General features: G+C 39.3%; 1 protein-coding gene across 6 annotated transcripts in view; it reads right to left on the bottom strand.

Moving 5' to 3' along the window:
- Window positions 1-16,119, bottom strand: part of bora (bora aurora kinase A activator) — a 33,423-nt gene extending 17,304 nt beyond the window's left edge. For 3 of the 6 annotated variants that reach the window (XM_041199522.1, XM_041199523.1, XM_041199519.1), the window contains exons 1-8: window positions 16,043-16,119; window positions 14,030-14,104; window positions 13,814-13,911; window positions 5,558-5,788; window positions 4,675-4,781; window positions 3,680-3,725; window positions 1,986-2,067; window positions 506-574 (exon numbers count right to left, since the gene is read on the bottom strand). In XM_041199522.1, coding sequence (XP_041055456.1) covers window positions 506-574; window positions 1,986-2,067; window positions 3,680-3,725; window positions 4,675-4,781; window positions 5,558-5,722 — 469 coding nt within the window. In that variant the 5' untranslated portion in view covers window positions 5,723-5,788; window positions 13,814-13,911; window positions 14,030-14,104; window positions 16,043-16,119. The remainder of the gene's footprint in view (window positions 1-505; window positions 575-1,985; window positions 2,068-3,679; window positions 3,726-4,674; window positions 4,782-5,557; window positions 5,789-13,813; window positions 13,912-14,029; window positions 14,105-16,042) is intronic. The other 3 variants (XM_041199521.1, XM_041199520.1, XM_041199524.1) reach the window with 3 other exon arrangements.
- Window positions 16,120-16,289: the final 170 nt, after the last annotated feature.

Below are 16,289 nucleotides of genomic sequence, written 5' to 3' on the forward strand. Positions count from 1 at the left end.
ATGCAATATTATAGCTAAATGATATTTTATTTCTAGGAAAGTATCAGTAAAGGCATAGTAAAGGCAAGCACAAAAACAAACAGGCAGGTTGGTTTGTTACAATTTCACTTCATTATATACTGCACATGTGGTAGTTAGCACTGAATTATAGATTGTAAATTTCCCATCAAAACAAAATATGGCAACCTCCATTAATCTGATAAAGAGACTCAAGTATTTGGGCCCCTTACTTGCAAAACATATGTCAGTATGAAGCAGCTACTTAATTGTTTATTATATTAAAATTTGAAAGTAAAACTAAAGAGATATAGGGCACAAGTGTTTTGCTTTTGGAATACAGTGTGCTTTGGATTATATTGTTCTGTAAAACAATTGTGTGATTTATACTGATATTAAATGCACAGAACAAATTAATTCTTAGTTCAGACGCGTAGGATAAATAATTCACTAAATTGCAATAAATAAAGGCAGAACTCCTTGCAGCTATTACATGACCGCTACTAACCATTATGCATCCCAGGCAATACAACAGATTCTTTTGATATAACTGAAGAATCCCTATCCCAGGATGAACCTGAAATGAATGGCAGATAAAGAAATGTAATTGCTTTAGTTGTACTACATCTTTCATTAAGGCTCTACACATAATCACATTTTTAAAACAGGTAAATCTCACCTAAAGATGCCAACTGCATCAGAATACTTAAGTGAGAAACAATTACAAGAATGGAGAAAAGATAGCAGCCAACAGGAAAACAAAAACACACACACACTGAGGGCACTCAGTACAAACAGGGGAAATCTGGCCTAATTTTGACAAACAGGAATTCTCCACCCATCCACCAACCTACCCACTCATCCCACCTCAATCCAATTTCATTGAACATACCAAGCCCGCAATGTAATAAAAACAGAAGGTGCTGGAAAAACTCAGCATGTCTAGCAGCATCTGTGGAGAGAGAAACAGAGTTGACATTTTGAGTCCAATATAACTCTTCTCTCAAAACATTAACTGTTTCTCTCTCCACAGGTGCTGCCTGACCTGCTGAGCTTTTCCACCACTTTCTGTTTTCATTTCAGATCTCCAGCATCTACAGTATTTTGCTTTTAAGCTCACAATGGGATACTGGGAAGCACCAGCATCCTAAAGTATATAATATGTAAGCCTCGACAGTATCAGGAAAGTATTTGATTGTGTGCACACACAAGCAAAGATGAGCCTGAACCAACAAACACACACTGCTGACCAAAGGCATTATTGTACTGAGATTAGAGATGGTAACTCTGGGTATTTTTGCCTCCATTTCCTACCCTTTGGACACCTAGCAAATCTGGGACTACGTTGGTCTGTGTGACCATTTATCCGCTCAGATATCAGGAAGGTGTCTCATGAAATATCAGGTAAAATGGCAATTGCCTCAGCAAACTTTGGTCCAATTCATAAGAAAGTGTTACGTTGGAAAACAAAGTGGAAATCCAATTTATTGATTTAAGGAAAAAAAAGTTCTGAGTTTTAAATTATATAATGCTGTGATGAAAAAAATAAAGTGGATACGTTTGTACTCAGGCAAACACAGCTACTTTGCTCTAATTTGCTGTGCTGAATCAAACTGAATTATGCATCATTTACTTTTTAAATTCCCTGAACATTTTTAAATCTTGCACACTCAGTACAACATCTTGCACCAAACTAATCCTTCACCTTTGTGCTTAATGTCCCCATTTTAGGTATCTAGCATGCAGAGATTTTTAACTTATTACATAATTATTGATTTTGTCAGAATCTAACATATTGAGCCAATAATGAATAGCATGCAAACCAACTGAATGAGAAATATAAGCTGTCACCATAGACAACATCTCCTCTATTCCCCTCATCTATGAACTTAAGTCTACTTTTGTGAAGGAAGCCCATGTGAGAATTTTGTTCTTTACATAAAAGTAAAAAGTAATCACTAAAATTCAGGTATTTTCAAAGAACTCACACTTGGCTCGATGGGACTGTGCAATTGGTTTCCCCTCAGCTTGAGTCCAAGGAGAAGGGACAATGACACTATTCAGGAAAAACTACAAGTGAACAAAAGTCAGATAAGTCAGAATACATTACATACTGAAATCTTAAACTCAAGGTTAATGTTCAAGTAATATTACAACATGGTATTGGATCACTACTTAAATTGATATAGTTTTAGGGTTTCACCAGATATTCCTCTCATAAGCTGTGCTAAATGCTGCTCCTGTAAGCAAGCCCTTACTCCTACAAAATGAGGTGTGATATTATCCACACAATATTCGACAGGGCAATATTGTCCAGGGTCAAGCAGAAATCACATTATTATTATTAACTATCAGATAGCAAATAAACATGGAACCAGCAGCAGAAAGTTTATATGGCAAACCAATCCACAGTAGAACTTTTAACGTCTACCTCCTCAGGTACAAAATTAATAAAAGCCACAAGACTTCACTAACTCTGCTCAAGATACTGAATCCTGCGCCAGTGTCTGTGATGCAACTTATGCACCAAGTTTGTCTCTTCGCTGTCTACATAGTGCCATGGTATGTAATAACGTTGGCAGAAACCAGCCACATTTTTCTCAACTGCTACCCCAAGACATGATCCACTAGGATCTCCCTCATCGGCATGACTGGCTTTCTAGAGTTCAAGAATGACAATCAACCTGAAAATAAATACAGCAGTACCCATCTAATATTTGCACAGAACAAAGCCAAGTCTGATAGCCCAGTCATTACAAATGATAATACACTAATGAAACATACTGCCACAGATCTACAGTAATCAAATAAATACTTTAAGGAAGCATGTCAAAGCCTTGGAGAGAGTGCAGAAGATATTTACCAGAATGGTACCATGGATGAGGGACTTCAATTATATAGAGACTGGAGAAGCTGGGACTTTTCTTAAAGCAGAGAAGAGTAAGAGGAGATTTGATTGAGGTGTTTAAAATCATGAGGGATTTTGATAGCGTAAATTAATTATCTCCAGTGGCAGAGGGATCAGTAACCAGAAAAGAGATGACTTAAAGTGACTGACAACAAACCAGAAATGACATGAGATTTTTTAAAACATCGTGTGTTACTGAGATCTGGAATGCATGATCTGAATGAGTGACGGAGGCAGATTCAGCAGTAACTTTCAAAAGGAAATTGGATAAACTCTGGAAGGGAAAACATGTGTGGAGCTATGAAGAAACAGCATGAGAGCTGAACAGTTCTATCAAAGGCAGGATGACCTGAATGGTTTCCTTCGACTCTTTATCATTCTATAATTCGGAGACAATTTAAAAAATTGACATTATTAAACAATTCAATCAATTTAATTATTAATAAAATTTAATTAATTTAATCTATTTAATTAAACAACTAAAAATGTTGAAAATTCAAATTGTGCATTGGTTATTAAATCTGAAAAAATGAATTAAATGTTTTAATTTTCTTCCCGTTATCTAAATTTGGTATGCGTTGCTGAACTTTAAAAAAATTGAACTATATACCCAAGATCAAATGTATGTGGATGAATGAATTGTACTTCAAGAACTGCGTAAAATCAGTCCCTTGAGAAGGTTTTTAACTAGTTTCAGCGAGACCTGCTAGCAGGATTTTACCTAAAATTAATATCACACCAAAACATTTTCCTCATTTTGGTCTAAGCACTTACTTCTTCAATGGCTTTTTGTTTCCTTGCCTCAATATCATTATCTAATCTAAAAGCATAAACAAACAAAAAAAATACATTTTAAAAGGTAATATTATCGCCACAAGTCTGCTGATTTTGAAACTAACTTCTAGCACTGTACAAAGAAAAAATATCTTTCCCTATGGTAATATAACAACGAATTCTATGCATGTTTTTAACTTTTTAATTTTTTTTATCCACATTTTTGAACCTAAGAGATATTGTTTTGCTCATTGTTGTAGCTTACTACTTTAGAATCAGACAATATTGTGATTAGAAGTTTTAGCCCTCAACCAATGCAGATAATGAACAATCAAGACTGTGCGGTTTATATCTGGGCAGACCATAATTGGAAAGACCCACACTTCAAATACCTATCTCATTAGCAAAAGGGATATTGGAAATAATGATATACTGGTGGTCGTTGGGTAGTACAGAACTTGAGTATTGCTGAAAAAAGACATGTTGTTGAAGCTTTTGATCTTGCACTCATTAGGACAATTCTCAAGAACACCAAATGTAAAGGGAACAACCAAATTGTTGTTCGCTTTACATTTGATATTCTTGTGAATTGTCCTAATGACTGCAAGACAAAAAGCTTCGACAACAAGTGTCCCTTTTCAGCAATATACTGGTAGAAGTACACTATAATGTGGAATTAAAACTTAAAGTCAATACAGGTCAAATTAAGTCTAATCCACTATGCAATCCTAGATGCAAAAAATTGCAATGCTATGGAGAAAATATGATGGGTGACTTACTGAACTAATTGAAGAAATGCTAACATTATGAAATCATTCTGAATTTAAATTAAGCAAGAAAACAGCTCAAGAGTGAGTGCCTCATAAGCTCCTCCTCCTGAATGGCAAACAAAATTATACCACATATGTAATTTAAATAGATGAGAAAGAGTATCAAAAGACATATACATATACCAATTTAATGACTGCAACTCATAGTAAAATAAAACTGGTAACCTGGTGCAGCTCATGTATGCAGACTGCTGGTGAACATCTTCTGGGTCAATTTCAATTGGATGCAAGACGGCTAGCTCTCCAATGGACCATCTGAATTTTCCAGGTGTCTAAGTAAGGAAAGTAGCATATTTTCAAGCCATTCACCAGATGCGAAAAATAAGTTACATTTATATACTGCTTTTCAAGACCTCAGGACATCCCAAAGTTTTTTGAATTGTAGTCACTGTTGGAATGTAAGGAACACAGCAACCAGCTAGATAGATTCTTGATTAACAAGGAGGTGAAAGGTTGTTAGGGATAAGCAGGAATGTGGGGTTGAGGTTACATTCAGATCAGCCATGTTCTTATTGAATGGCGGAGCAGGCTTGAGGGGCCGAGTGGTCTACTCCAATTCGTATGTTTGCATTTACACACTGATAAGTCTCAAAACAGCAATAAAAGACGACACCTCCAACAGTATAGCAGTCCATCAGTGCTGCACTGCATTGCCAGCCTCAATTATGTGCTCAAGATTCTGGACTAAGCTGGAGAATATGCATTTCTTCTGGCAATTTTCAAACTGACAAAATATTAAGTCATCCCAAACAAGTGTAAATTTAAAGACAAAACAACATCCAGTGTCTTCCTTGCTTTTAAACATTTCTTCTCCCTCCTATCCATCTATTTATCAATGACTAATTTTAGTACTAGCTAATCCAATCTGGGATAATGCTTTCAAATATAGCTTTTATATGGTATATATCTTTTCTTCTAAAACAGCCAACTTAAAATACAGCATTGCTAATTAGTTTTACGTACAGAACCCAAAAAAATCATTAAAATATAACAGTGTGTTTGCAACATAAGAAAAAAGAATTCTCCCTTTGAAGAGTGTCAAACTAACCTGTGAGTCAGGTGTTTTCACCAATCTGAAGACAGAAGGACTGGGAACCACTGGCTCATGCAAACTTGCATAATCACTGGGGCTCTCAAAAGGGTTTGAGACAGGAGGTCGCCCAGGTGTGTCTGGTGTTACGTGTAACCTGGTCTCACTCTTCAGATCTCCCATTACCCCTTTTTAATAGTATGCAACACCTTTCCACTTCCAGTTGTTTATCATTGGGAAAACAAGAATCTAGATGCAAAAATAAACAATACTTTTTTTTTTAAAAAGTCAAGCGAGTTATTTTTTGCTTATGTTTCTATGAAACACTTTGACACATTTTTCCACTTAAAAATACTATTGCTGAAAGGTGAGGCATTTCAAAGCTTTTCATCTTCCACTCATGAGGGCGCTTTGCAAGATTATGAATAAAGGGAAACAACAATTTATGCTGTATGTGAAGACAGTGGTTGGCAAGTGAACTCTGATTGGTAGAGCTATTGCCATGGAGAATGCACCAGTGATGGTGATTGACAATTAACTGTCAAGCATTGTTTGAAATTCTGATTGGTTAAAGCATTGCCCTGAGGAATGAGTCAGCAAATGGCTGTCACTTGTTTTGTTTAGCTGAAACAGGCGCAATGTTTGTACATGTTCTTTCTGTCTGCAAAGAACAGGGCCCTGTGTATTAATATATGTAGCTTCCAGCACATGCAAATGCACCACACTGCAAGCCTGACTGACAATCTTAAATTAGTTGTCAGCGTAATTCTTACCACACTGAGGATTATTTAGCAAATGTTGTCCAATCGTGGAATTGCATCTAATGTTGTCACCTGTTTCACACTGCTACTCTGCAGTAGCAACACTAGTGGTATTCGTTAATAACAGGATGCTGCTGTCAAGCCAAAAAGATGTTCTGCCTATCACACAAATAGGTAATGCGGTATATGAATTTCAGTGCCCTTGTGATGGCAGGTATGTAGGCTGTACTTCCCAAAGACTAGCGGATCGTATCAAACAGCATGTCCCAGCTGATGTTCGCAATGGGCAAGGTACAGACCATAGCCAACAGCCTGTGTTTGCAAAACTCAAAACACAGTGGCCAACATCAGATGTTATTCCGCGGTTGGACAACATTTGCTAAATAATTCTTAATGTACTAAGAATTATGCTGACAACCAATTTAAGATTGTCAGTTGGGCTCACAGTGTGGTGCATTTGCGTCTACTGGAAGCTAATGTCAATACACAGGGCTCACTTCTTTGCAGACAGAAAGAACATGTATACACATTGCTTCTGTTTCAGCTAAACAAAATAAGTGACAGCCATTTGCTGACTCATTCCTCAGGGCAATGCCTTGACCAATCAGGGTCAAGCTGTCTGGTTTAAATTTCAAACAATGCTTGACAGTTAATTGTCAGTCACCATCACTGATGCATTCTCCATAGTAATGCCTCTACCAATCAGAGTCCATTTGCCAACCAATCAGTACTCTCTTCACATACAGTATAAATAGCTGATTCCCCTTATAATGGTATTCTTGTGAAGTGTCCTGATGAGTGCAAGATGAAAAGTTTCGACACGTTTCTATTTTCAGCAATCAAGTTCTGTACTACCAAAAGACTATTAAAAACACTGTAGAAATGGACATATAACTGATAGCATCTCTTCTCCAAAAATTCATTATCACTGAATTAAAACTGGTAATAAGATTTAAAAAAAAGGATTCCCTTCAATGGAGCTCACATGAACCATTTTTGAATTAAAGATGTTCAGTACATGTAGGCAATGGAAAATTTCAATTAAAGTGTTGCAAAAAAGGGCTGTAATTAGAAGTATGTAAGTGCAGCACGTCCTCAGAGAGAGCTTGGAGAGAAGTTTGTAAAAGACCCTGTGGTACTTTGGATTGCTTCTTAGAAAAATAAATGTTTTATTTGCAGACTTAAGTTAAGTAAATGAAACAAGTACTTTAGTAGGTCTCCTCACATGGAGGATCAACTCTTTACTGGTCACTTGTTGAGGCTGATTTTTTTTAATATAAAAGTAATCTTTTCTGTGCATCTTTCCTTATTAATCAGGTATCCTTGAAATGCTACTTAGCCTAAGCAAGTTGTGCCAACTGCAATGCACCAGTCACTGTATCATATCTGCTTATATGTCCTGCTTCTGCAGAACCACAATAATCAAGTGAGGATCTCTATATAATTCATTTAGCTATTGTATCCATTGATCAAGTAACATATCTTGCAGAATTGGATTTTTCATTGTACACACAACAGAAACCAATTTCTAGTTAGGCAAACATATTTTGTGCAATATCTTATACAGGATGAAAAGCTGAAATTATAACTATGTTAAATGACTCAACTTTTTCATATTCATTCATGAATGTAAGCATTGCTGGCTAGGCCAGCATTTATTGCTCATCCCTAACTGCCCTTGAGAGGGTGGTAGTGAGCCATATTCTTGAGCCACTGGAGTCCACCTGGTGTAGGTACACCCACAAGTGCTGTTAAGGAAGGAGTTCCAGGATTTTGACAGAGCAACGGTGAAGGAACGGTGATTTAGTTCCAACTCATGATGGTGTATGATTTCAAGGGGAATATGCAGATGGTGGTGTTCCCATACGTCTGCTGACCTTGTCCTTCTAGGTTATAAAGGTCATGGGTTCATAAGTTGCTGCAGTAGTCTTGTAGATGGTACACACTGCTGTCACTGTGCGCTGGTGGTGAAAAGTGTGAATGTTTGAAATGGTTAATGGGATGCTGGTCAAACAGGATATTTTGTCTTTGATGACGGGAGCTTCTCGAGTGTTGTTTAAGCTGCACTCACCCAGCCAAGTTGGGGGTATTTCATCATACTCCTGACTTGTGACTCGGGAGTCAGGGATTGAGTTACTCACTGCAGAATTCCCAGTCTCTGACTTAATCCTGTGGCTACAGTATTTATGTAACTTGTCCAGTTAAGTTCAGTTTCTGATATATGGTAACCCCCAGGAAGTTGATGGCAAGGGATTCAGCGATGGCAATGCTGTTGCGCATTAAGGGGAGATGGTAATTGTCTGACACTTGTGTGGCACAAATGTTAAGTGCCGTTTATCAGCCCAAGCCTGAATGCTGTCCAGGTCTTGCTGCAAGTGGGCACAGGCTGCATCAATATTTGAGGAGTTGCGAATGGAATTGAACACTGTGCAATCATCAGTGAACACCCCACTTCAAACCTTATTATGGAGAGATCATTGCTGAAACAACTGAAGATGGATGTGCCTAGGGCACTTACCCTGGGGAATTCATGCAGCAATACCCTGGGGCTGAGATGATGATCTTCAACCATCTTCCTTTTGCTAAGTATGATTCTGATCAGTGAGAGTTTCCTCCCTAATTAGCATTAACTTCAATTTTGCTAGGGCTCTATAATTCCACATGCTCAAATGCAGCCTTAATGTTAAGGGGCATTCACTCTTGCCTCACCTCTGGAGTTCAGTTATTTTCTCCATGTTTGGACCAAGGCTTTAATGAGATCTGGAGCCAAGTGGCTCTGGTGCAACTTAAACTAAGCATCGGTGAACTGTTCCTGAACTTCCGGAGTCAGTAAAAAACATGCATTGTGCATACACTCCTCAACTCCAGTTAGATACAAATTAAACAAGTAAAAAGAACTTTATACAGTTCATCAGCCACATGTAGCAAGTTGGGAATCAAGATGTGGTGAATTGGAGGTTTTCACTAAATGGGCATTACCAGGCCGGGACATATCCACAAACTCTACTGCCTTTTCTGTAACAACAGATCAAATAGCTGACAGTGAACTACAAGATTAACTAAACACATTTTAAACCCTGCCTTACCTGAATATGTGGGCAACGGCTGTGCTAAAGACCAAAATCCGATGAATCATCTAACGTCTAACAGAGGGGACTTGATAGGGTGGATACTGGGAGGATTGTTTCCTCTTGTGGGGGAGACTAGAACCAGGGGACACAGTTAAAGAATAAAAGGGAGATCTTTTAAGATGGAAATTAGGGGAATTTTTTTCTCAAGAGGGTTGTTGATCTGTGGAATTCTCTTCTCATGGAAGCATTGGAGGGAGGGTCATTGGATTTATTCAACGCTGAGTCTGATAAACAAGGGAGTCAAGGGTTACAGGGGGCAGGCAGGAAAGTGGATTTGAGACCACAACCAGATGAGCCGTCGAATGGCAGAGTAGGCTCGGAAGGCCAAATGGCCTACTCCTGCTCCTAAGTCCCATGTTCCTAAATGTGAATAACTGCTTAAGTTCTGCACTTTGATTAACAGCTGCAATTTAACATTTCTACACTTTAACTGTTTTTCTTGGTTGGTTTCTGTCTGCACTCTGTGTTTAACTGTTTATGTTTTATGTGTCAAACTGTTTTTGTTTCATCGCAGGGCTGTCGCAAGAGTGTTACACAGTATCTCAGAGAAAATTGGGAGGCCAAAAATCAGGCAAACCATCCCGTTTCAATAATATAAATAATGTTCAAGTTTAGTATTTAACATTTTTGCACTTTAACTATGTTCAGTTTATTTTTGGTTTCTGCACTGTTTATTTGATTTTTGCACCATGTGTTTTGTGTTATTCTTCATCGCAATAGATAAAACCACTGTCCAGTCAAGAATGTTTTATAAAAGCAAAATACTGCGGATGCTGGAAATCTAGAACAAAAACAAAAATACCTGGAAAAACTCAGCAGGTCTGACAGCATCTGCGGAGAGGATGTTTTATACTACACTGACCCTTAGATAGTTTTTTACACTTATTAGCAGTACTTATGTGAACATAATAGAGTAGGTGAATTCATTTTCTAGTTTTCCCCTTTCGCAAGTTTTGGATACTTGGCTGGTCTCAAATGGAACCAGTTGAGATAGTAAAATTAAACCAGTCCAACTGGTCACAACAGGGGCCTAAATAATTTTCAACTGGGGCCAGGTTAATTGGTAAACTGCAAATAATTCAACTGGAACCAGCCCGACTGGCTAACTGAGACTAATTCAACTCAGTCAGCTGCTCCAATTTCCATTTGACAAGTGGTTTGGATTCATGAGTTGAAAGATTCATCACAATGGTTCAACAGTTCCATGGAGGCATGCTCACGGGTATCCTGGATGATGGCAACTCTCCCGACCTATTTCCAGTCACTAATGGAGTTAAACAGGACTGCATGCTATTGTCAAACCTCTTCAGCATATTTCTCTGCCAAGCTCTCAGATACTTTTTATTTTGGTGATCTTAGACTTGAAATCAGCTATCACATGGAAGGGAAACTGCTCAACCTGAGATGACTCCAGGCATAGACCAAGGTCTCCAAGGACACACTTAGCAATTTCCTGTTTGTTGACTCTTCACTAGCTGCTGATTCAGAGCTGGACATGTAGTGTTCTCCAATGCATGCGACAACTCCGGCCTTACGATCACCAGAAAGAAAAGTAAAATAACATACCAGTCTGCTCCAGGAAAGCCCTACCTCGAGCCCAAAGTTTCAGCCCATGACCAGAACCGGTCAGCTGTAGATAAGTTCACTTATCTCAGCAGCACACTCTCTCCAGCTGTCTACATTGACAACGAGGCACATGCAAGAATTACCAAAGCAAGTGTAGCCTTCAGCAGGCTTTGAATATCAGTCTGGGAATGAAAGAATATGTCTACCCCACAAACCGAAAGTCTATTGAGTAATAATCCTGCCCACCCTGCTCTACACATGCATAACTTGGACCCATGTACCAGTGTCGTACCAAGAAGCACAATCACTTTCACTTGAGTTGCTTTTGGAAGCTTCTGAAGATCAGATGGCAGGACAAAATACCAGACACAGAGGTGCTCACTTGAGCTGGCATGCTAAGCATGCACACCATTTTGAGACAGTCACAACTGAGTTGGGCTGGTCATGTAGCCAGAATGTCTGATGCTCACTCACTGGGGAGGAGGTGGCAAAGTGGTATTGTCACTGGATTAGTAATCCAAAGGTCCAGGGTAATACTCCGGGAACCACGGCAGATGATGGAATTTGAAATCAATAAAAAATCTGGAATCAAAAGTTTGATGATGACCATGAAATCATTGTTGATTGTCATAAAAACACCCATCTGGTTAACTAATGCCTTTTAGGGAAGGAAATCTGCTGTCCTTACCTGGTCTGGCCCACATATGACTCCAGGCCCAAAGCAATGTGGTTGACTCTTAAATGCTCTCTGAACAAGGTCAATTAGGGATGGGCAATAAATGCTGGCCCAGCCAGTGATGCCCATGTCCCATGAACGAATAATTTTTAAAAAGCGAATCTTCTATGGAGAGTTTGAATCTGGAATGCAATCTCATGTCATGCCAGTCAAAGGCAGCACTACAATATTCTGAAGGCTTCACTTAGAAGGTTTGATATCAACTTCGAGCTCTGGGAGAAGCTGACCCAGGACTGCTGCACATGGCGCAACCAAATAAAAAACATTGTGGCCTCCGTTAAAAAAACAATCACATATCAGAGGCAGAGGGAAGATGCAAAGAGACATGTTGTGTATTTACTCCCTTCATTACTGCTTATTGACTATCTGTGTAACACAGGCGAAACTTCAGCATTGTCAAATCACCAAAAAAAGGGGTGTAATCATCATGGTTAGTTTAACCAATCGGAGTAACTGATTTTGCCCAGAAGAAAGGGACAGCAGCGGACAATAAACAGCTTTAACATAGAGTCATGGCAAAAGCCAAACAACATCCAAGAGGAAAAAAGGCAGGACAGATCTGAGGGGGCCTTGTAAAATATAAGAAAGGGATTGTAGAGATTTGAACATGAATATTTTCACAGGATAACAGGATGCTTCTCTGCATTAAATTTGATCTGGCAGTGATTGTCCATCTCACCAGTCTATCTACAGCCTCTTGACCTCCATTTATATCTTCTTCACTCTGTTATTATTCGTACAGTTTTGTGCACCTGTAAACTTCAAATAATACCCCATTGTATTCAAGATCAGGTAATTAATATATGTCAATGGAGTACTGGGCCTAATACCAACCCCTGGGAGTATACCACTGTGCACTTCCCTTCAACCAGTCTCTGTTATAGTCTCTGAACCGGGCACTTTACTCCTCTCTTATAAGAGAATCCCATTACACTTAACGCATTCAGTACTTTACCTCTCTTAATTCTGGTCTTTTTCACACTCGGCACTTTACCCCTGTTGGGTTCCAAGAAAAACCTCAACACTGTATATCCAAATCTTTATCCTTATTATTATTTTTAAAAATGGATTTCCTGCTGAACTAGAATGATGGTTGCTACAAGTCACCTGACGACATGGTTGGCCCTTTGTCTGGGAGCTATCCCCAGAAGTTACAAGAACAAAAGAAGTCTTTGCTCAGCTCTGGAATCTCACACCTCATTGTACCGTTTGCTTGTAATCACAAAAGACCAGGAAACTGGCACTTCAGAACTTGTTATACCTACTGAGAGGCTAACAGATTTATATCACACCTAGGGCTGTCCAAGCCCACTTTAAAGGGAACCACAGGGATGACGTTTGCATCTGTTAAGCTCACCTTGCTAGCAGAGTCAGTGTGACTGGTTAGACAATTGCTTCCCAAACACCAGGCCCTCAACATAGGTGGTATCTTTTTCAACAATTAATGACTGGGACATCATCAGCCCTGGAATCAAAGCTCATTCCTGAGTCTGGACGAACATCTCTTTTTGAAGCCATTGTGGAGAAAGAAGGCCACATAAATCCAGTGACCATTTTGAAATCTCTATATGAGAACTAGTTAGTCTACTGTTTTAACATCCAACTGGTGAGTCACCAAGAAGCAGGCCACTCCAGGCAGAAAAACAGCCTGTACCTCGAAACCTGTCTCTGCTGGAAGATTCTGTAGCATTGCCTGCAGAACCGACCCAGTTGCTGTGTACCTACTTCATCTTTGGTCAGCACCAACAGAAAAACAAATACTACAACTCTGGTCTTTCACCAGCTGAGCTCAAACGCAACTGGACTCTGACTTTGGATTCCAGAAATCACGTGAACTAATATTAATTTCAGTGGTTCTTGTACTATAAAATTTGTGTGTATGTCTGTGTCTATGTGCGCTGTGTGTGAGGGATGTTGTGAGCACTCCTTACCCGGGTTTTGAATGTGGAAAATAAACTAACCTTCTGAGTTAATCCTACTCTAGTTTGCTGTGGATTATTAGTAAATTGGATCACAAAAACTGATTGATGGTAAAACACACCACCGCCTATTTGTTAAAAAAAATACTAATTCAAAATACCTTCTGCATACGGATGGGTGGTAAGAGGAAATCAGTGCTGTTTGTCTGACTCTCTCCTGTCCGTAACGCCCGTCTCCCTCTTATACTCGACACTTGTCCTGTCCACAAAAAAAAACGATAAATCCAGTCTATTCAACTATCAGCCTGCCTACTCTCAATCATCATCAAAGTGATGAAATGTGTAGTCAACTATACTATTATACAACACCTACTCACCAATAACCTGATCTATGGTCACCAATGCTCACTTTAGGTTCCTCCAAGACCACTTAGCTCCAGATCTCAGTACACCTTTAGTCAAAACATGAAGAAAAGAACAGCTGAAATTCACAGGTGAAGTGAAAGTGAGAGTGACTGTGCTTAATATTAAGGCAACATTTTACCAAATATAGCATCAAGGACCCTTAGCAAGATGAATTGGGAATCAGTTGATGGGGGTGGGGGAGGCGAAGCTCTCCACTGCCTAGAGTCATACAAAAGATGGCTGTGGTTGTTGGAGGTCAATCACCTTGGCCTGAGGATATCACTACAGGAGTTCCTCAAGCTAGCATCCTAGGCCCAACCATCTTCAGCCGCTTCATCAATGAGCTTCCCTCCATCTTAAGGTCAGAAGTGGGGATGTCATATTCAGCACCATTCGCAACTCCTCAAATAATGAAGCAGTTCTTGTCTGTGTGCAACAAGGCCTGGACAACATTTAGGTTTTGGCTGATAGATGGCAAGTAATATAACAAGAGAGAATCAAACCATCTCCCCTTGATGTTCATTTGTATTACCATCGCTGAACTCCCACTACAACATCTTAGGCATCACCATTGCCTAGAAACTTAACTGGACCAGCCATACAAATGCTGTAGCTACAAGTGCAGGTCAGGTGTTCGGAATTCTGTGGCGAGTAACTCACCTCCTGACTCCCCAAGCCTTTCTACCATCTACAAGACAAAAGTCAGGAGTGTAATGGAACATTCTGCACTTGCTTGGATGAGTGCAAATCCAACAATACTCAAAAAGCTCAGCACTATCGCAGTTTGTTTGGTTGGCACCCCATCCAGCACCTTAAACATTTATCATCATACCCCCCCCCCCCATCAGTGCAAAGTGGCAGCACTGTGTACCATCTACAAGATGCACTGCAATAACTCACCAACACTCCTTCGACAGCATTTTCCAAACCCATAATTATTACCACCTCAAAGGACAAGGGCAATAGATGCTCGGGGACACCACCTTCCCCTCTATGCCACACACCAACCTGATTGGAACTATGTTGCCATTCCTTTACTGGCACAGATGAAAATCCTGAAACACTTTCCCAGTGAGTATACCTACAGCATATGGATTGCAGCGGTTCAAAAAGGGGGCTCATCACTACCTTCGCAAGAGTAATTAGGGATGGGCAATAAATGCTGGCCTTGTTAGCGACACCCATATCCCACGAAAGAATAAAAAGAATTAACTATATTTTAGCTCAGTTTCACTCACATATTCACCTGCTTCTATTTTACATGACATGGATTATATTTTACCCCATCCTTTCTCTATTTTACATGACATGGATTATATTTTACCCCATCCTTTCTCTATTTTACATGACATGGATTATATTTTACCCCATCCTTTCTCTATGTTACATGACATTGATTATATTTTACCCCATCCTTTCTCTATTTTACATGACATTGATTATATTTTACCATGGCCTCTCTCTATTTTACATGACATTGATTATATTTTACCATGGCCTCTCTCTATTTTACATGACATTGATTATATTTTACCATGGCCTCTCTCTATTTTACATGACATTGATTATATTTTACCATGGCCTCTCTCTATTTTACATGACATTGATTATATTTTACCATGGCCTCTCTCTATTTTACATGACATTGATTATATTTTACCCCAGTTTCTCTATATTTTACATGACATTGATTATATTTTACCCCAGTTTCTCTATATTTTACATTATAATGATATTTCACCCCAGTCTCTCTATGTTACATTATTTTGAGTATATTTTACCCCAGTTTCTCTCCATTTTATATTATTTTGATTGTTTCCTCTCCAGTCGCTCTATGTTACATTACATTGATTATATATTACCCCATTCTCTCTCTATTTTACATTATATTGATTATATGTTACCCCATCTTTCTCTATTTTACATATATTGATTACATTTTACCCCATCTCTCTCTATTTTACATTATATTGATTATATTTTACCTTCAGCGATCCCCTCTCTAAGTTCGTTGCCTTGAATGGCCCTCCTGCAGCTAGCAACCAATCAGCACCTTCCTCTGGCGGCAGCAGACAGCCAACCAGCGGCGTCCCCCTGTTGGGACCAATCATTTACTTCTCCGGGCTGCAGCCCGCGACAAATCACCGGCGGCCTCGGGCGCTGGCCAATCGGCGATTTCCACTGGCGTCAGACGGCAGCCAATCGGCGGTTTCCTCCGGCTTCAGCCAATCA

Source organism: Carcharodon carcharias, chromosome 11 (genome assembly GCF_017639515.1).
Source record: "Carcharodon carcharias isolate sCarCar2 chromosome 11, sCarCar2.pri, whole genome shotgun sequence".
In the NCBI taxonomy this organism is placed as follows: domain Eukaryota; kingdom Metazoa; phylum Chordata; class Chondrichthyes; order Lamniformes; family Lamnidae; genus Carcharodon; species Carcharodon carcharias.